Source organism: Neoarius graeffei, chromosome 20, assembly GCF_027579695.1.
Source record: "Neoarius graeffei isolate fNeoGra1 chromosome 20, fNeoGra1.pri, whole genome shotgun sequence".
In the NCBI taxonomy this organism is placed as follows: Eukaryota; Metazoa; Chordata; class Actinopteri; order Siluriformes; family Ariidae; genus Neoarius; species Neoarius graeffei.
The window spans coordinates 15,597,919-15,618,566 of NC_083588.1; the positions used below are offsets into that span (position 1 = coordinate 15,597,919).

Here is a 20,648-nt window from a genome sequence, read left to right on the forward strand (position 1 = left end):
ATGTTAGACAGAACACTGCAAACAAAAATGACAAAAATTGTTGGTACACATTCCAAATACTCACCCCTTTTATTTATAGGCAATTTCATTCACTTAGTATGTAATGTTATCAGATCGAACCAATTTTTTCCATACATCAAGTACACTTAAGTACAGGCTTTAAGATCACCGTGTGTCATGAATATAAGTAACAGCATGTGCACGTGTTGCAGGTCAGGAAGCTTGGGTTAAAAAGCTGAAATGGGACGGACTTAAACAGTTTAACCAGATGAAGTGGACTGCTCTGGAAGACCCCCAGTCAACAGGACAAACTGGAGCTTTTTATAAAATCTACAAGAACTTTGCTTTCTACTGGATCCTCAAAGCTGGACACATGGTAACGAACTAGTTTGATCCTTACTTAATGTGCGATTACTGTATCTCGATTGTACAGAACAACAAGGATATATTGTTGAATAATATCAGCAACATTACAGTAAGAAACAGTCCAGCAGAACAGGATCATGGGACTTTTTGGGACAAAAGTCAGGCAAAGTGTTTGTGAAGCTTGGGAGGAAGTGCATACACCATAAATAATAGGGGTGTTCACACGGCAACTTTTACTCCGGTGTAGCACCGGGGCTGCCCTGGTAGAGCGTTCACACGGTACAAAGTTATACCGGTGTAGCCCCTGAAAGCTGCTTAAACCGGTGCAAATCTAACCCTGCTCGGGAGGTGGTTTAAGAAATTTACTCCGGAGTAAATGCTAGTTTGCGGGGCAGCACCGATATAAAATGGGACGTCTGAACGCTACAGGGGTAGACTCGCTACGCGTGAGGAGAGTTGATTACATACGGGCATTGCATAATTTGCATCCTGGTATTTTGCGCTTCCAAAATGGCGAATATCAACAACAACAGAACTGCGTGTCTTCCAGTGTTGCCAGATTGGGGGCGGTTTTAAGTGCGTTTTGGCGGATTTGAACACATTTTGGGCTGGAAAACGTCAGCAGTATCTGGCAACACTGGTGTCTTCATCCACGTCGTTTTCCCGGCGCTTGGTGATGCCATGACAACCGGGAAAAGGAAGTACATTTTCACGCATGCGCATATTTCATTTCCGCATTATTACTATCGTATAGCACGGTCGCAAAAACTGCTGTGTGAACGCAAGTGGGGCTGCACCGGTGCTAACACGCTTCTCTGTAGTAAGCAGGTTATGACGTGTGAACGCTCCACAAAATTTACACCGGTGTAAGATATATCACAACAAAATACATCGGTGCAGCATCGATGCAAATATGTGCCGTGTGAACAGCCCTTATGTATAAATGTATACATTCACTGTCATGTTCTTATGACTTGAAGAGGAAGTTGGTCTACTTCCACTTCCTAAAAATGCTCCCGACAAATATAGCACTCTGTTTGACAGTTTTACTTCAAACCTATACATATATTTTTTAAATACTAGAGAATCACGTGTTGCCCCAGTAAGGCTGGAGTTTATTTCTTGATGCCAAAAGACCAGCTCAATTTGGCTATAATCATAATTATTTCTGATGAATTTTATACAAGCATTATGAAACTAAACTACTTCTTCAAAAACATGAATTTTGCTATGGGTTAAACTATGACAAAAATCTTTTTCTGTTTCTTTTTCTTACGCATAGATCCCGTCTGACCAGGGCCCGATGGCACTGAGGATGTTGAAAATGGTGACGCGACAGGAGTGAAAAAAAGCTGCTTGTCCATTTTAGACAATCAATCAACACACACTTCACCAAAATTAGTGCTTCTTTTTTTCTGGCTTCACACCAAAATTCAGTCTCTTGTGTTTGATCAAACTGACTTGTTTGTATTAACTGGATAATCTGAAATAAATGAAAATCTTTTTCTACACAAGTCTTATTAATGAATTCTCAACTCAGTTTAGTAAAAGCATCAGTTATGACGCTTTCTCTGCTGTAGAACAAGATGAATTATTAATTTGTTGCCAGACCACTGAGCAGACCAGCTTAGTGCCGACATTTTAATTAATTGAGTGAATGAAAAAAAGATCCACATCGGTGACAGGCAAACATATCACATTGTGCACTAAGCTAAACATTTGCTGTACAGACTGAATTTTCAGAATAATATTTTATATACATTATATATAATACACGGGCGGCACGGTGGTGTAGTGGTTAGCACTGTCGCCTCACGGGTTCGAGCCCCGTGGCCGGCGAGGGCCTTTCTGTGTGGAGTTTGCATGTTCTCCCTGTGTCCGCGTGGGTTTCCTCCGGGTGCTCCGGTTTCCCCCACAGTCCAAAGACATGCAGGTTAGGTTAACTGGTGACTCTAATGCCGCTTTTCCACTACCAACGCGGCTGAGTTGGGCTGAGCCGTGCCGTGCTGAGTCGAGCTGAGTGGGGCTGTTGGAGTTGCATTTCGACTACAACCGCGCTGAACCGTGCTGGCTGGAAGTGGGTGGACACATTGGGTGGAGTTAGCGAAAGTGGGTGGACGTCACGTGATGTCGTTAGGCGGTGCAAACAGTGACATCAGTGACCTTTTAAGCGGTAGTCTCATGACCCGGATAGTAAACAATAAACATGGAGGACATGGAGTCGTTAGTGTTGCTGGTCTTGGTGCTGTGCCTTGTTGTCACCGACAACGCCAACAGTACTGGCAAGAGCGTATAGATGAGGCGAGGCGCATAAGGCTTCAGGAATTCTCGTAATTCGTAATTCTTCTTCTTCCGGGTTTACGGTGTTTACAGATCCCAGCGTGCTCGCGGGGCGTGTGGGCATGTGAGGACACTCCTCCTCACCAATCAGTGCACAGGGGAGTGTCTCCTCACGCCCCTAGCCCCACTCGGCTCGGTTTGGCTCGCTTCAGGCCCACTCCAAAACCGTGCGAGTTTTGGGTGCTGAGTAAGGCTGAAGCAAGCTGAGTCGTGCTGTTCTGAGGTAGTCGAAACGTGAGCCGTGTCGGGCTGAAGTGAGCTGAAAAAGGGTAGTGGAATAGGGCCATAAATTGACCGTAGGTGTGAATGTGAGTGTGAATGGTTGTCTGTGTCTATGTGTCAGCCCTGTGATGACCTGGCGATTTGTCCAGGGTGTACCCCGCCTTTCGCCCGTAGTCAGCTGGGATAGGCTCCAGCTTGCCTGCGACCCTGTAGAACAGGATAAAGCAGCTAGAGATAATGAGATGAGATATATAATACACACCAGCAGGTTACCCGGCGTTGCCCGCGTTTTGCAAAATTCTGGGTTGCCCCCAGACTTCCATGTCAAATTTGGTGAAGATCCGTTGAGAAATGGTGATGTTAACCCAAGACAAACAAAAATCCAAACATCCACCACCCAGGGGCCCACCAGGGACCCTCTAAGGCCCAGATATGGAATTTCTGAGTTTTACCAAATTGTGGCTATCTCCTGTACCTATGTGCCAAGTTTAGTGAAGATCTGTCGACAGTTTGTGTTGATAAACGTAACGTGAAAGGCATTGAGGGAGGGGGTGGGTGGGTGGGTGGATGTTGTGCCCCCCAGGGACCTCCCTAGGGCCTGTACATGAATTTTGCTTATATGTGCAAAATTCCAGGTCATCCCCAGACCTACTTGCCAAATTTGGTGAAAGTCCATCGAGAAATGGCAACATTTGCTCAAGACAAACAACCAAACAAACTTTGCCGCTTTTATATATTTATTTCAGTGGCAATGGTACTAAATTAGTTTATTAGTTAAGAATCCACCAAGAATATAACAAAATGCACTTTTTCTTCATTAGCATTCTGCCTGATGGCAGGTCCACATTACTAGGAAAGAATTACAGTAGTGGTTTCCCATTGCCTTCTACTGGATTATTTATAGAGGTCTACTCCTCTCAACCATTCACACCTACGGGCAATTTCGAGTAGCCAGTTAACCTAACCGCATGTCTTTGGACTGTGGGGGAGCACTCGGAGGAAACCCATGCAAACACAGGGAGAACATGCAAACTCCACACAAAAAGCCCCTCGTCGGCCATTGGGCTCAAACCCAGAACCTTCTTGCAGTGAGGCGACAGTGCTAACCACTGCACTACCGTGCCACCCCAACAAAATGCACTTGGGGGGCAATTTACTATGTACCTTGGCTACCTTGCATTGGCCATTTCATCAGGTCCACCTACTCGACAGAGTAATTCACTTTGACGGTAGCCCAGCATTTGCACAGTATTCTTAAACAGCTACACTATAGAGCCAAAAGTTTGTGGAAACCTGTCCATCACAACAATATATGGTTGTTGCCATAAAGTTGGAAGCACACAGTTGTATTGGATGCGTTTGTATGCTGTAGCTGGAACTAAGAGGCCCAAACCTGTTCCAGCATGACAATGCCCCTGTGCACAAAGCAAACTCCAGCAAGACACGATTTGCCAAAGGTGGAGTGGGCAAACTCAAGTGTCCGCAACCCCACTGGGATGAACTGGAACTCTGACTGCACCCCAGGACTCTTTGCTTGACATCAGTGCCTGATCTCACTAATGCTCTTGCGGCTGAACAAACACAAATCCCCACAGCCACACTTCAAAATTTAGTGGAAAGCCTTCCCAGAAGAGGGGAGGTTACTGTAAGAGATTAAAGCCGGAATGATAAAAACAAGTCAAAGTCCTTCCTGTGCTAGCACCTGGTATTTTCCCATCCAAGTACTAACCAGACCCTCAAGGCACATCAGGCAGCACCGATCTCCATTTCTAAAGCCCTTGGCCTCTCGCCTATGACATAGCTAGGGTTACAGTGGGGGGCTGGTCCTCTGGTAACCGCAAGAGTTTGACTCCTGACTCACATCTGTATTGCGGCGTGCCTCACCAGATGGCAGTAAGTACCATTTTTATGATGGCCTTTGGTATGACCTGACTATGAGTACAACTAAATATCTCCTGGTCGGGGGGTGGGGGGGTGTCACGCTAACCACTAGGCTAACTCAAGGGAAAAAGCTGGAATTGGATCTTCCAAAAGCACATGGGTGTAATGGTCAGGTGTCCACAAGCTATATCGTGTACCTTGTTGATCAGTCTGTTTTATTCTCGGCATAATTTGTGTTAGTGATAATGATAATCTAGCTCCATCATCAGTGTCTATAACCACAGAATGCTGATAACAGGATACGGTCAGTTGGTGAACTGAACTGTTTTTTCAACTTGACAGTGACATGAAAAGTAGACGGCTTTTCGATTTCATAAAATCGGTGAAATTTAGTTCTGGCTGAAATTTGGTCATTGTGACGTTTATTTTTGTAATATCTAAAAAAACAGGCCATTCTGTGGCTGAGAAGTTATTTCATTTGAGGGGATTCCCAAGCAAATAATGTGCATGAAATCGCGCAGTCAAGCAGACAGATGAAGTCCGTGTGCGCATGCGCAAACTTCCCTGAGTTTGTCATCGTCTTCTTCATATTTAGGGTTTTACAGCAGCTAGGCTCCAGTGTTGCATTACTGCCATCTACAGGTTTACCTTGACGGTGCACTGACAGTTCCATCATTCTGTCACTAAACGAACAGCTGATCACACAGAGGTGCTCGCTGACTGTCGATGTTTATTAGTTTGATCCTGCGTTTCCTTTCCTTCGCAACATAACGTCTTTTCTTCTCGCTTTCCGTTACTGTAGTCGGTCTTTCACGTTTCATTCGCATCCTCTATTTTTCTCTCCTGTTTCAAATCTGTATCCCACAATGCCTTGTACGAACGGGGAAAGCCCACTACATGATGCATGACATAGTATCTTGTATTGCGTCATAGTGAAGCAGGAAAAAAACAGCAGAGAATTTAGGGCCACATGGCCCTAAATTCATTAATTCTTCTATTTAAAAAAAAAAAAAAGAATAAAATTGGACGCCTGTGATTCGAATTCAGTAACTTTCGGTCCACTTAAGAAAAATATTTGGGTGTCAGGGAAAATTCTTTTATGACCTAAACTTGAAAAATCTGAAAGGCAGTCTAGCTTTAAGATATCATTAACCCAACAAAACTGCAGTCCCTGATACACTCACCTGAAACACCATGTCGATGCTATCGCAACATTCTGCTGCAAAAACAATGTCTACGGTATAATGGGTAGAGGGGTGATGAAACGAGCAATACTGCAGGTAGACCGAACAGAATGGCCAGTGGGTGATGAGTATAGATATAATAAAGCAGTCATTTGCTCCATCAAAGATAAATCTCTCCATCAGCAGCTTGCTGCATGACTGTCTTGGGATTTAATGCTTCAGCAGTTATTAACCAGTTACTTGCTGACTCGTTTCCAAACATCAGTCAGTTAATGCTAATAAACACTGGGGGTCTTCTTAGGAAAATTACTGACAGAGAGGCAGCGAGCTGAAGAGGCAGTATACTATTTGAAAATACATAGGTCATGACTTTTAGAGTAAAAAAAAAAAAAACTCAATTTTTCTCAAATACAGGAATAATACACTTACACCTGAAAACAATGTGTTGCTTAGTATTTTATAAAATGCAACATGAAGCATCAACGCTTAAAAAAAAAAAATGTTCATGTGTACAGCATGTGTAGGTTTATACATCAGCAGAGTGTGTATAGCTCAGTGTCTGTCTCCCCCAGTGTGTCTCGGGAAAACTGAAGCCCTCTCTGCTCACCGGCTCCACCAGCAGCTCCATCACTCCAGCCGTGTGTTTAACCTCGAGCTCAACCACACGGTATTGTGATGAATACGACCGACCGATAAGAACAGCCGTTCCAGGCCCAACTCGCGGGTCCGGACCACGTACATGACGCCAAAACACGCGGAAACATCGTACCAGTTGAATCGGGTAGCGCCAGCGTAGCGTAGCATTCAAAAATACCTTTACAGCTTTTCCATTTACATCAACATCTCCTTGATGCCACACCACATCAGACACACGCATGTTCTGGATGGGCAACAGAGGGGTGGAGAGATTCTCTGCATCCAACACCTGCAAAGAAAAGTGGAAAAAGCTATTACAACCCCGATTCCAAAAAAGTTGGGACAAAGTACAAATTGTAAATAAAAACGGAATGCAATGATGTGGAAGTTTCAAAATTTCATATTTTATTCAGAATAGAACATAGATGACATATCAAATGTTTAAACTGAGAAAATGTATCATTTAAAGAGAAAAATTAGGTGATTTTAAATTTCATGACAACAACACATCTCAAAAAAGTTGGGACAAGGCCATGGTTACCACTGTGAGACATCCCCTTTTCTCTTTACAACAGTCTGTAAACGTCTGGGGACTGAGGAGACAAGTTGCTCAAGTTTAGGGATAGGAATGTTAATCCATTCTTGTCTAATGTAGGATTCTAGTTGCTCAACTGTCTTAGGTCTTTTTTGTCGTATCTTCCGTTTTATGATGCGCCAAATGTTTTCTATGGGTGAAAGATCTGGACTGCAGGCTGGCCAGTTCAGTACCCGGACCCTTCTTCTACGCAGCCATGATGCTGTAATTGATGCAGTATGTGGTTTGGCATTGTCATGTTGGAAAATGCAAGGTCTTCCCTGAAAGAGACGTCGTCTGGACGGGAGCATATGTTGCTCTAGAACCTGGATATACCTTTCAGCATTGATGGTGTCTTTCCAGATGTGTAAGCTGCCCATGTCACATGCACTAATGCAACCCCATACCATCAGAGATGCAGGCTTCTGAACTGAGCACTGATAACAACTTGGGTCGTCCTTCTCCTCTTTAGACCGAATGGCACGGCGTCCCTGATTTCCATAAAGAACTTCACATTGATTCGTCTGACCACAGAACAGTTTTCCACTTTGCCACAGTCCATTTTAAATGAGCCTTGGCCCAGAGAAGACGTCTGCGCTTCTGGATCATGTTTAGATACGGCTTCTTCTTTGAACTATAGAGTTTTAGCTGGCAACGGCGGATGGCACGGTGAATTGTGTTCACAGATAATGTTCTCTGGAAATATTCCTGAGCCCATTTTGTGATTTCCAATACAGAAGCATGCCTGTATGTGATGCAGTGCCGTCTAAGGGCCCGAAGATCACGGGCACCCAGTATGGTTTTCCGGCCTTGACCCTTACGCACAGAGATTCTTCCAGATTCTCTGAATCTTTTGATGATATTATGCACTGTAGATGATATGTTCAAACTCTTTGCAATTTTACACTGTCGAACTCCTTTCTGATATTGCTCCACTATTTGTCGGTGCAGAATTAGGGGGATTGGTGATCCTCTTCCCATCTTTACTTCTGAGAGCCGCTGCCACTCCAAGATGCTCTTTTTATACCCAGTCATGTTAATGACCTATTGCCAATTGACCTAATGAGTTGCAGTTTGGTCCTCCAGCTGTTCCTTTTTTGTACCTTTAACTTTTCCAGCCTCTTATTGCCCCTGTCCCAACTTTGAGATGTGTTGCTGTCATGAAATTTCAAATGAGCCAATATTTGGCATGAAATTTCAAAATGTCTCACTTTCGACATTTGATATGTTGTCTATGTTCTATTGTGAATACAATATCAGTTTTTGAGATTCGTAAGTTATTGCATTCCGTTTTTATTTACAATTTGTACTTTGTCCCAACTTTTTTGGAATCGGGGTTGTATTTAGATTAAAATCAACAGCAGACAGAGCTGGGGTTACAGGCTCCAGCGCTCCTGAATTCTCGATTCTGATTGGTCAGAAAGGATTGATTCATTTTCCAGAACATTAACTCTGACCATAATTCATAAGCAAGGGAAATCCCAGATTACAGTTTCTATAGTAACAGAGCTTGTGTAATTGTTCGTATGAGGTTTTCTGTGAGAAGACGTTTATTTAGTTTTCGCCGAGTCAAAGAAACAAAAAAAGAGGCTCATAAAGAATTTCATCGCTGTTATAATAATTGACATGTAGTGAAATTACCTTCTTTCACTGACATTACAGAATAATAAATGTTTAATGTATGATGTGTCATAAGACATTGTTTTGGCAAATTGCTGTGGTATAAAAGGAATAAATAAAATTAAAATCAAGAATAGAATCAACTTCAGGCTGATAATTAAGACAATAATTCTGCTTTACCATGATCTCTCCGATCCGACAGCTAAACGGAAGCTCCTGTGATTCTGCTTCTTTTCGAGACACACTGACACACACCTCTCTGAGGGCACAGCCGGTCACCTCCAGCAGAAAACACCTACACACACACACACACACACACACACACACACACACAAGCAATATTTTATCACTGAACGACAAAAGGCATTTCAGTGGCGATATTAAAACACCCTAAAAGAAAAAGGTGTAACAATGTAGAGTATCATATCCAGGGGTGGACAGTAATGAAATACGTTTACTTGAGTACTGTATGTCTGAAGGTTCTCAGTCATCCAGGTCAGAGTAAACCGTAGGTGCGAAAGAAGGCTTGCTTGAAATTCTTGAAGATGTTTCACCTCTCATCCGAAAGGCTTCTTCAGTTCTGTCTGCCTAGTGGGGAGTTCCAGGTATTTATCCTCTCGTGGATCAAAAGCAACCCTAAGGAGAGTCGTTAAGGTCACCTGGGTCATTGAGTCATCCTGTAGGTGTAGGTCACTGGGGGCCGGGTGTGAACGGTGTTAGCAGCTTCGAGAGTTTTTAGGGTGATCTGTGGGTCATTGGTTCTCTCGGTCATCCTGTGAGTCATTGAAGTCAGCTGAGTTTTGGTGTGGATGTGTATTCAGTTGTGTGTCCTTTATTAGTCATGCCCTACATCTCTGGACTATCCGAGAAACTCCGGAGGATCCGGGACATTTCAGACCCAGTAACACTCTGAGGCAGAAATTGGTCCACCTTAAGGACAGAATACCCAGACATAAACAGGACAATGTAGTGTACGCAATTCAATGCAGTGTGGAATGCACGGGCCTGTACACTGGGGAAACGAAACAACCGCTTTACAGGCGCATGGCTCAACACAGGAGAGCCAGTTCCTCAGGCCAGGACTCTGCAGTCTATCTTCATCTCAAGAACAAAGGACACTCATTTCAGGACTGCAATGTACACATTTTAGCCAGAGAAGACTGGTGGTTTGAAAGAGGAGTAAAAAGAAGTCATCTTCATCAACCTGGAACGACCATCACTGAACAGACGAGGTGGTCCAAGACGCCACTTATCAGCCACCTACAATGCAGTCCTTGGCACACTTCCCAGAAAACTGAATACACATCCACACCAAGTCTCAGCTGACTTCAGTGACTCACAGGATGACAGATGCTGTGTTCACATATATACCGGTACGATAGTGGTATAACTGTATCGATACAAAGTATACCGGTACAGTTTAGTGCATCTGTCCACACTAGCGACAAATGTTTGCATTTTTCTTTCACGGTAGTTGAAATGCGCGTGCGCAAAATGTTTCCGTGGTTACCGAGTAACTTCCTTCCGAGAATATGGCGGATGAAACAACGTGCATGTGCTTTTTGTTGTCAATGTACAGTCTGTATTTCTGGTGGTCATTTATTCAGTCGAATCGTATAAAACGCGCGAGGCAGTTGAGAAAGAAACAAAGAAAACGAATCTCCCTTTCTCCCCCCTCACTTTCTCCCTCTTCCCCTCCCTTTCTCTCCCTTTTCCCCTCTTCCTCCTTTCTTCCTCCCTCTTTCCCCCTCCCTCCCCCTTTCTCTACTCCATGGAGCTCCACGGTCGTTTCATTTTCACATGTGTATTATATTTGTATCGATACAGAACCGCTTCATCTGTCCACACTACAGTGAAGCGCTACAGTACCGGTACGAAACCCATACATTTGTGGGTTTCGTACCGATACAGGTTATACCACTACAGTACCGGTATACAACCCCGATTCCAAAAAAGTTGGGACAAAGTACAAATTGTAAATAAAAACAGAATGCAGTGATGTGGAAGTTTGAAAATTCCATATTTTATTCAGAACAGAACATAGATGACATATCAAATGTTTAAACTGAGAAAATGTATCATTTCAAGAGAAAAATTAGGTGATTTTAAATTTCATGACAACAACACCTCTCAAAAAAGTTGGGACAAGGCCATGTTTACCACTGTGAGACATCCCCTTTTCTCTTTACAACAGTCTGTAAACGTCTGGGGACTGAGGAGACAAGTTGCTCAAGTTTAGGGATAGGAATGTTAACCCATTCTTGTCTAATGTAGGATTCTAGTTGCTCAACTGTCTTAGGTCTTTTTTGTCGTATCTTCCGTTTTATGATGCGCCAAATGTTTTCTATGGGTGAAAGATCTGGACTGCAGGCTGGCCAGTTCAGTACCCGGACCCTTCTTCTACGCAGCCATGATGCTGTAATTGATGCAGTATGTGGTTTGGCATTGTCATGTTGGAAAATGCAAGGTCTTCCCTGAAAGAGACGTCGTCTGGATGGGAGCATATGTTGCTCTAGAACAGGGGTCTTCAATCCTATCCACAAAGGGCCAGTGTGGCTGCGGGCTTTCATTCCAACCAAGCAGGAGCTACACCTGATTTCACTTGTTTAATCATTTCACCCTCGTCTCCAGTCAACAATCAAGTGAGCCTCCAATTTGGCTGTAATGAAAGCCTGCAGCTACACCGGCCCTTTGCGGATAGGATTGAAGACCCCTGCTCTAGAACCTAGATATACCTTTCAGCATTGATGGTGTCTTTCCAGATGTGTAAGCTGCCCATGCGACACGTACTAATGCAACCCCATGCCATCAGAGATGCAGACTTCTGAACTGAGCGCCGATAACAACTTGGGCCATCCTTCTCCTCTTTAGTCCCAATGACATGGCGTCCCTGATTTCCATAAAGAACTTCAAATTTTGATTCGTCTGACCACAGAACAGTTTTCCACTTTGCCACAGTCCATTTTAAATGAGCCTTGGCCCAGAGAAGACGTCTGCGCTTCTGGATCATGTTTAGATACGGCTTCTTCTTTGAACTATAGAGTTTTAGCTGGCAACGGCGGATGGCACGGTGGACTGTATTCACAGATAATGTTCTCTGGAAATATTCCTGAGCCCATTTTGTGATTTCCAATACAGAAGCATGCCTGTATGTGATGCAGTGCCGTCTAAGGGCCCGAAGATCACGGGCACCCAGTGAATCTTTTGATGATATTATGCACTGTAGATGATATGTTCAAACTCTTTGCAATTTTACACTGTCGAACTCCTTTCTGATATTGCTCCACTATTTGTCGGCGCAGAATTAGGGGGATTGGTGATCCTCTTCCCATCTTTACTTCTGAGAGCCGCTGCCACTCCAAGATGCTCTTTTTATACCCAGTCATGTTAATGACCTATTGCCAATTGACCTAATGAGTTGCAATTTGGTCCTCCAGCTGTTCCTTTTGTGTACCTTTAACTTTTCCAGCCTCTTATTGCCCCTGTCCCAACTTTGAGATGTGTTGCTGTCATGAAATTTCAAATGAGCCAATATTTGGCATGAAATTTCAAAATGTCTCACTTTCGACATTTGATATGTTGTCTATGTTCTATTGTGAATACAATATCAGTTTTTGAGATTTGTAAATTATTGCATTCCGTTTTTATTTACAATTTGTACCTTGTCCCAACTTTTTTGGAATCGGGCTTGTAGTTGCTAGTGTGGACAGGTGTTGTGGTACGAAAGTAGTATCGTATCGGTACAAAATCCCTAGTGTGGACAGGGTAAGGCCCTGTCCACACAGCAACGGATTCAGGTGACTCCGATACAATTGCTTATCGTTTAGGCCTGGCGTCCGCACGGCACCGGCGTTTTGGGTGCCCAAAACGCAATCTTTTTGAGAACGGGTTCCAGAGTGGAAAGATCTGGCAACGTTGCCGTTGTGAAGTCGTCTGGATGAGTAGAACGGATTTGTTTACGATGACGTCACAACCACATGACTGTGAGTGCTTCACGCCAGGTAGAAGTGTAACGAACTCGATGCGAGTTGTCAACAAATCAAATAACTTGGTTCATGAAACGCGCTTACAAAATATTTTCACTGTGAATATTTATTGTGTAATGGTGCAAAGTGAGAGAGAGAGAGAGAGAGAGGCCCTTAGGGCAGAGTCAATCCCGCCAGCAAAAATAGGGAAAAAAAAGGAGCGATCACACCTCTTCAGATGTGGGTTTAAGTCCTACAATACATTCCTCAAAAAGGGCGTAAAAGAGCAAATTAATCCATCAACGTGTATCATTCAATTTATTCCGGACCATTAAAGACGCCGCCTTCCGCGTAGAATCATACGTCATCCTCGCCGCCATATTGGACAGGTCAAAGCGGAGAATAAAGATTCATGTGCTGCGTTTAACTGTACCAACAGGTTTACCGTCCAAACGAGATCATATAGGATTACCTTTCACAGGTGAGAAACAACAAATTAATTCCATCAACGTGTAGCATTCAATTTATTCCGGACCATTAAAGACGCCGCCTTCCGCGTAGAATCATACGTCATCCTTGCCGCCATATTGGATAGGTCAAAGCGGAGAATAAAGATTAGCTGCGTTTAACTGTACCAACAGGTTTGCCATCCAAACGAGATCACATGGGATTACCTTTCACAGGTGAGACTGGAAAAATACTTTTCATTGTATTTGGTCATTATAATGTAATTTTACGAACAGATTTTCCTGACTTTGTGGCTAATATGAAGTCTCGCGCATAATAGTTTATGCGCATGCGTCCTTACTTCTTCTATTGTTCTGGTGTCTCCGAAGGGACCGTCTTACAGCGCCCCTAGAGGTGTGGCATGTGTATTGCATCGTTTTCAGCAAGCGTTGCGTTGCCATATGGACCTGATATTTTACTGATCGTTGCCCATTTGGACGCGATATAAGAGAGAAACAACGAGCCACAGATCACCGTTATGACCCTCTAGGCTGCTAACACCGTTCACAACTGGCCTCCAGTGACCTACACCTACAGGATGACTCAATGACCCAGATGACCTCAACAACTCTAAAGGCCAATTTATGCTGGCAACCCAGTCCTCGCAGATAGTGTCGCAGACAGTGTCTGCGTAGCCCCCCCCACCTTCGCAAACGCTCTGCGCGCACCTCCCAAAAATTGTGACCACCGCAGACAGCGCCACAGATAAGAGGGCTCTGATTGGTCCGCTGTACACGCACTTCCGCTTCCCTACTTTCCCGGTTTGGTTTGTTTTCACGACCGGCATTTTTAAAAACACGAGCGAAGATGGAGCAGCATGAAGAGCGGTTGATTGAGGAAGTACGTACATCTATACGACTCCAGTTCTAGTCATTATATAAAAAAAAAAAAGTTCTAGTCATTATAAGTAACCGGAGGATAAACACTCCACTAACCACACCCACCAACTACTCCTAGCGACTTCGCGCCCCCTTGCGTTGTGCCGGTGAATAACATCGCGCACGCCTATTATCCCCGCTCAACAATAAATTACAACTGTCTGCGAAAAGCTATCTGCGAAAGCCTTGTCGCACGAGCATGCAGAGGCCTTCAGGGTTGCTTTTGATCCAAATACCTGGAACTCCCCACTAGTCAGACAGAACTGAAGAAGCCTTTCAGATGAGAGGTGAAACGTCTTCGAGAATTTCAAGCAAGTCCAGTTGCCTTCTTTGAGCACCTACGGCTTAAGTACAGTACTTAAGTGCACTTTTTGAGTATCTGTACTTTACTTGAGTATTATTGTTTTTTGGAAAGTTATGACTAACTTCACTCCATTTGAAAGATAAATATCATACTTTTCACTTCACTACATTTCTATCAAGGTCCTCGTTACTATGAAGCGGCTTTGAAAGTGGGATTTTTTTTCTTTTCCTTCCTAAAACGTGATTGGTTTTTTTGCAGGTGACACTGAGACAGCCTATCAGTAACCACTAGGGTCACATCACATCCACAGACTGTATAAAATCAAGTTCAATGATTTCTCAGCAGCATTATTTGAACAAGATCAGCTGATGGCAGAATGGAAGGAGGCGGTTCATCTGGAGAATGCACGCACACCCATGGCCCATGAACCTATGTTTCAGTTTTCTGAAAGGATTAAATATTCATTTCATTTCAAACTTTTGCTTTGTTTGCCTAAAACAAACCACATCACAGCCTATAAAAACTTGCCGTTCGATCTGCGGAAGCATATTGAGGTACGTCAATGTTTTATTCCAAGAGAAAGCTTGCAACGAAGTTGTCTGTGCTTTTAGAGCTAGCGATAACGTTGCAATAACTATGCAGCCTGGTTAGTCAGAAGACTTTTTATGGATTTGCACGCCAAGTTGCCGTAGCCTTGTCCACGGCTAACGTTAACACATAGATAGTTCATGTGAACACTGTTAGCTAGCATGTAAAAACGGAGTTACGCTAACATGAATAACGTTAACTTATCTGAAGTCCTTTCAGAAATGTTTTAGCATAATCTTGCCAAATAAACAGAAGGTAGAAATCTCGCTCTTCTAGTAACGTAAGCTACCCAATATGATTTCCAAGTTTGAAAAGAGTTTGCTAGCATGTCAGGTGGAGCTTCACTGACTAGCTAGCTTAACGTTAAACCACCATGATGGCACAACATGCGTTCATTTTGTAAATCCAGTCGGTTGCTTCAGAGGCGTTAGGTTTTGTAAGCGTTGTGGCAATAATACAACAATGCGTTGACGGAAAATGTACTTTTAATACTTAACTATTTTTAAAAGCAAGTACTTCAGTACTTTAACTTGAGTAAAAATTTGACTGGACAACTTTCACTTGTATCGGAGTAACATTTGACCAGCGGGATCTGTACTTTGACTTAAGTAATTCAGTTGGGTACTTTGTCCACGTCTGATCATATCATGGGTGGTGGTTGTTGTCTTTTTTTTCTTTCTCCTTTTTTCAATATGAAGCTCTGGAGTCAAAATATCTGTGTAATTATTTAACACTGAATAATAAAGTAGGCTATTTGTCATAAAATGGCACTTGTATTACATGAACAAAGTATTCAAAACCACATCTGGAGCTCCAGAGAGCAGCGTGATTCCAATTGTAGAATTTTACACTTGCTATGCTTAATTTTGTTCCCTTCTAATACACAACATCTCATCTCATCTCATTATCTCTAGCCGCTTTATCCTGTTCTACAGGGTCGCAGGCAAGCTGGAGCCTATCCCAGCTGAAGACAATGTTTATTGTTAAAAGCGCTATACAAATAAACTTGACTTGACTTGACTACGGGCGAAAGGCGGGGTACACCCTGGACAAGTCGCCAGGTCATCACAGGGCTGACACATAGACACAGACAACCATTCACACTCACATTCACACCTATGCTCAATTTAGAGTCACCAGTTAACCTAACCTGCATGTCTTTGGACTGTGGGGGAAACCGGAGCACCCGGAGGAAACCCATGCGGACACGGGGAGAACATGCAAACTCCGCACAGAAAGGCCCTCGCCGGCCACGAGGCTCAAACCCGGACCTTCTTGCTGTGAGGCGACAGCGCTAACCACTGCACCACCGTGCCACCAATACACAACATTTGCTTGGTTATATGCTGCTAATGGATCCCACAGTTTTCAGTTTTAATCAACTGAAAATAGAAACCTGAAGCATATATTCAGGCAAGGCAATTTCTGAAAATGCATCGTATCAAGAGGACACATTATCAAATTTGAATTTCTTATATCATTACACCCCTAAATACACATGCAATGCATATACAGTTCAACACAGAAATACAACATACAGTGGTGCTTGAAATTTTGTGAACCCTTTAGAATTTTCTATATTTCTGCATGAATATGATCTAAAACATCATCAGATTTTCACACAAGTCCTAAAAGTAGATAAAGAGAACCCAGTTAAACAAATGAGACAAAAATATTATACTTGGTCATTTATTTAATGAGGAAAATGATCCAATATTACATATCTGTGAGTGGCAAAAGTGTGTGAACCTCTAGGATTAGCAGTTAATTTGAAGGTGAAATTAGAGTTAGGTGTTTTCAATCAATGGGATGACAATCAGGTGTGAGTGGGCACCCTGTTTTATTTAAAGAACAGGGATCTATCAAAGTCTGATCTTCACAACACATGTTTGTGGAAGTGTATCATGGCACGAACAAAGGAGATTTCTGAGAACCTCAGAAAAAGCGTTGTTGATGCTCATCAGGCTGGAAAAGGTTACAAAACCATCTCTAAAGAGTTTGGACTCCACCAATCCACAGTCAGACAGATTGTGTACAAATGGAGGAAATTCAAGACCATTGTTACCCTCCCCAGGAGTGGTCGACCAACAAAGATAGCTCCAAGAGCAAGGCGTGTAATAGTCAGCAAGGTCACAAAGGACCCCAGGGTAACTTCTAAGCAACTGAAGGCCTCTCTCACATTGGCTAATGTTAATGTTCATGAGTCCACCATCAGGAGAACATGGAACAACAATAGTGTGCATGGCAGGGTTGCAAGGAGAAAGCCACTGCTCTCCAAAAAGAACATTGCTGCTCGTCTGCAGTTTGCTAAAGATCACGTGGACAAGCCAGAAGGCTATTGGAAAAAATGTTTTGTGGACGGATGAGACCAAAATATAACTTTTTGGTTTAAATGAGAAGCGTTATGTTTGGAGAAAGGAAAACACTGCATTCCAGCATAAGAACCTTATCCCATCTGTGAAACATGGTAGTGGTAGTATCATGGTTTGGGCCTGTTTTGCTGCATCTGGGCCAGGATGGCTTGCCATCGTTGATGGAGCAATGAATTCTGAATTATACCAGCGAATTCATAAGGGAAAATGTCAGGACATCTGTCCATGAACTGAATCTCAAGAGAAGGTGGGTCATGCAGCAAAACAACGACCCTAAGCACACAAGTTGTTCTACCAAAGAATGGTTAAAGAACAATAAAGTTAATGTTTTGGAATGGCCAAGTCAAAGTCCTGACCTTAATCCAATCGAAATGTTGTGGAAGGACTTGAAGCGCGCAGTTCATGTGAGGAAACCCACCAACATCCCAGAGTTGAAGCTGTTCTGTATGGAGGAATGGGCTAAAATTCCTCCAAGCTGGTGTGCAGGACTGATCAACAGTTACCGGAAACGTTTAGTTGCAGTTATTGCTGCACAAGGCAAGGCAAGTTTATTTGTATAGCGCATTTCATACACACAGGCAATTCAATGTGCTTCACAAAAAATAAAAGCATAAGAACAGTAACAAAGAATTAAAGTAAAAGTGAAATCATTAAAATCCAAAATTAAAAAGAAATTAAAATAAAGAATTAAAGTAAAATCATTAAAATCAAAATTAAAAGAAATTATGTTAAAGGAAATTAATTACACTTTAGGTAAAAATTAATCAAGTGAAAGCATCTGAAAACAGCTTTGTCTTGAGCCTGGATTTAAAACTAACAACAGTAGGAGCATTTTTGAGATCATCTGGAAGTTGGTTCCAAAGCTTAGCAGCATAGCAACTAAAGGCTGCTTCACCACACTTCGTTTTGACAGCTGGTATTACTAGCAAGTTTTTCTCCTGTGATCTTAGAGACCTAGTTGGTGCATATAATTGAAACATATCCAGTAGGTAGCTGGGTCCCATCCCATTTAATGTTTTAAATAGAAGAAGTAATGCCTTAAAGTCAATTCTATAGCTCACTGGGAGCCAGTGCAGAGACCTTAGGATTGGAGTGATATGGACTACCCTTTTTGTTCTTGTAAGAACCCTTGCTGCTGCATTTTGGATTAGTTGAAGCTCTTTGATGGTCTTTTTTGGAAGACCTGTGAAAAGGCTATTGCAGTAATCAACCCTACTGGAGATGAAAGCATGAATAAGTTTTTCTAGATCATGCTTTGACATGAGACCCCTGAGTTTATAAATGTTTTTTAGGTGATAGAATGCAGACTTTTTTACCACTTTCATATGACTGTTGAAGTTAAGTTCACTGTCAATAAGGACACCAAGGTTTTTGACAGTATCCTTTGCTTTAAGCCCCTTAGTTTCAAGAACAGTGGCAATCCTAAGCCTTTCCTCCTTTTTGCCAAATATAATTACTTCAGTTTTATCTGCGTTCAGCTGAAGAAAATTGTGAGACATCCATTTGTTAATTTGGTCAATGCATCTATGAAGAGACTCAAGAGGGCCATAGTCATTAGGTGACATAGCTAAATAAAGCTGAGTGTCATCTGCATAGCTATGCAAGTTTATTGAGTTATTCTTAATAATTTGTCCAAGTGGGAGCATATAAAGGTTGAATAGTAATGGTCCCAGGATTGAGCCCTGGGGAACCCCACAGTTCAAGGACACGGGTGATGAACTGTAGCCTTCAATGGCCACATAAAAAAATCTTTGTTGTAAGTAAGATTTTAACCAGTTGATTGCTATACCAGTAAATCCAACCCAATGCTCCAGTCGATGTAACAGTATGAAATGATCTACCGTGTCAAATGCAGCACTTAAGTCTAAAAGCACCAAGACTGATGTTTTACCAGCATCAGAATTAAGACGTAGGTCATTCATGACTTTAGTAAGAGCTGTTTCATTGCTATGACTGGCACGAAAACCTGACTGAAACTTATCAAAACATCCGTTTGATGTCAGGAAGGCAGTTAATTGATAAACAATTTTTTCAATTATTTTACCAACGAATGGCAAATTGGATATGGGCCTGTAGTTGTTGAGTACTGAGACATCCAGGTTATTCTTTTTCAGTAGGGGTTTTACAACCGCTTTTTTCAGAGATGAAGGAAACATGCCAGTTCGTAAGGAGGTGTTGATAATCTGAAGTACCTCGTCTGATATTAGGTGAAGAACAGATTTGAAAAAGACTGTAGGTAAAATGTCCAGTTCAGATGTGGAGGAGCTGAGACTTTGTACTGTTTTTCTCAGAGTCTCAACATCAATTAAACTAAATGTTGACATTGTATTACGACCCCCTCTCTCTTTATCCAATGGTTCCAGATTTTGAAGTGTTTGCACCTGTGTGGCTATATTCATACGTATTTTATCAATCTTTCCTTTGAAAAAAAGATGCAAAGTCGTTGCATGTATTAACTGAGAGAAATTCAGAAGGCATGTGTCTTGATGGGTTTGTTAGCTTTTCAACTGTAGAAAATAGCACACGGGCATTGTTGATATTCCTATTAATAATGTCAGCAAAAGAAAGACTGTCTTGCTTTAGAAATTTCTAAGTTGTATTTACATAACATCCCTTTGTAGAGTTGATAATGAATCTGGAGTTTAGATTTACGCCATTTTCTTTCAGACTTTCTACATTCCCTCTTTAACATTTTAACTGCTGGATTTAATTTCCAGGGTGCTTTTCCTTTGTCTATGACTCTTTTGGTTTTTAAAGGAGCAATAGCATCCATAATATGATTCATTCTTGAATTAAAAATTTCCATTAGATCATCTGCACAATCTAAAGATTGACATGGGAGTTCTGAGAGTGCCTGCTCAAAAAGAGCTGCTGTGCCATTGGTAATTACCCTCTTTTTTACAGTCACAGACTTGTTTTGAAAGTGAGTGGAAATGGAAACATCAAAGAAAACACAGAAATGATCAGATATACCCAGGTCCATGACACTAGTAGATACATTAAGACCCTTAGTGATGACAAGGTCGAGGGTGTGGCCATAGGAGTGTGTTGGCCCTTGTACATGTTGTGTTAGGTTGAAGGCATCAATCAGTGTAAGAAATTCATTTGCATACGGGCAATTCCATGTAAATGTCAACCTCACCATGCAAAAATAAAGCAACATGTAATACATCAAAACCACTCCCAGAGATATCACCTAGGCCTGTATTTT

The 20,648-nt window shown here is 42.4% G+C and overlaps 2 protein-coding genes across 2 annotated transcripts in view; one reads left to right on the forward strand and one right to left on the reverse strand.

Moving 5' to 3' along the window:
• scpep1 (serine carboxypeptidase 1) overlaps positions 1-1,880 on the forward strand; it is a 39,225-nt gene extending 37,345 nt beyond the window's left edge. Inside the window, exons 12-13 of the mRNA XM_060901315.1 lie at positions 213-376; positions 1,649-1,880. Coding sequence (XP_060757298.1) covers positions 213-376; positions 1,649-1,711 — 227 coding nt within the window. The 3' untranslated portion in view covers positions 1,712-1,880. The remainder of the gene's footprint in view (positions 1-212; positions 377-1,648) is intronic.
• engase (endo-beta-N-acetylglucosaminidase) overlaps positions 49-20,648 on the reverse strand; it is a 47,483-nt gene continuing 26,883 nt past the window's right edge. Inside the window, exons 13-14 of the mRNA XM_060901314.1 lie at positions 9,004-9,118; positions 49-6,918 (exon numbers count right to left, since the gene is read on the reverse strand). Of these exons, the coding sequence (XP_060757297.1) occupies positions 6,520-6,918; positions 9,004-9,118 (514 nt within the window). The 3' untranslated portion in view covers positions 49-6,519. The remainder of the gene's footprint in view (positions 6,919-9,003; positions 9,119-20,648) is intronic.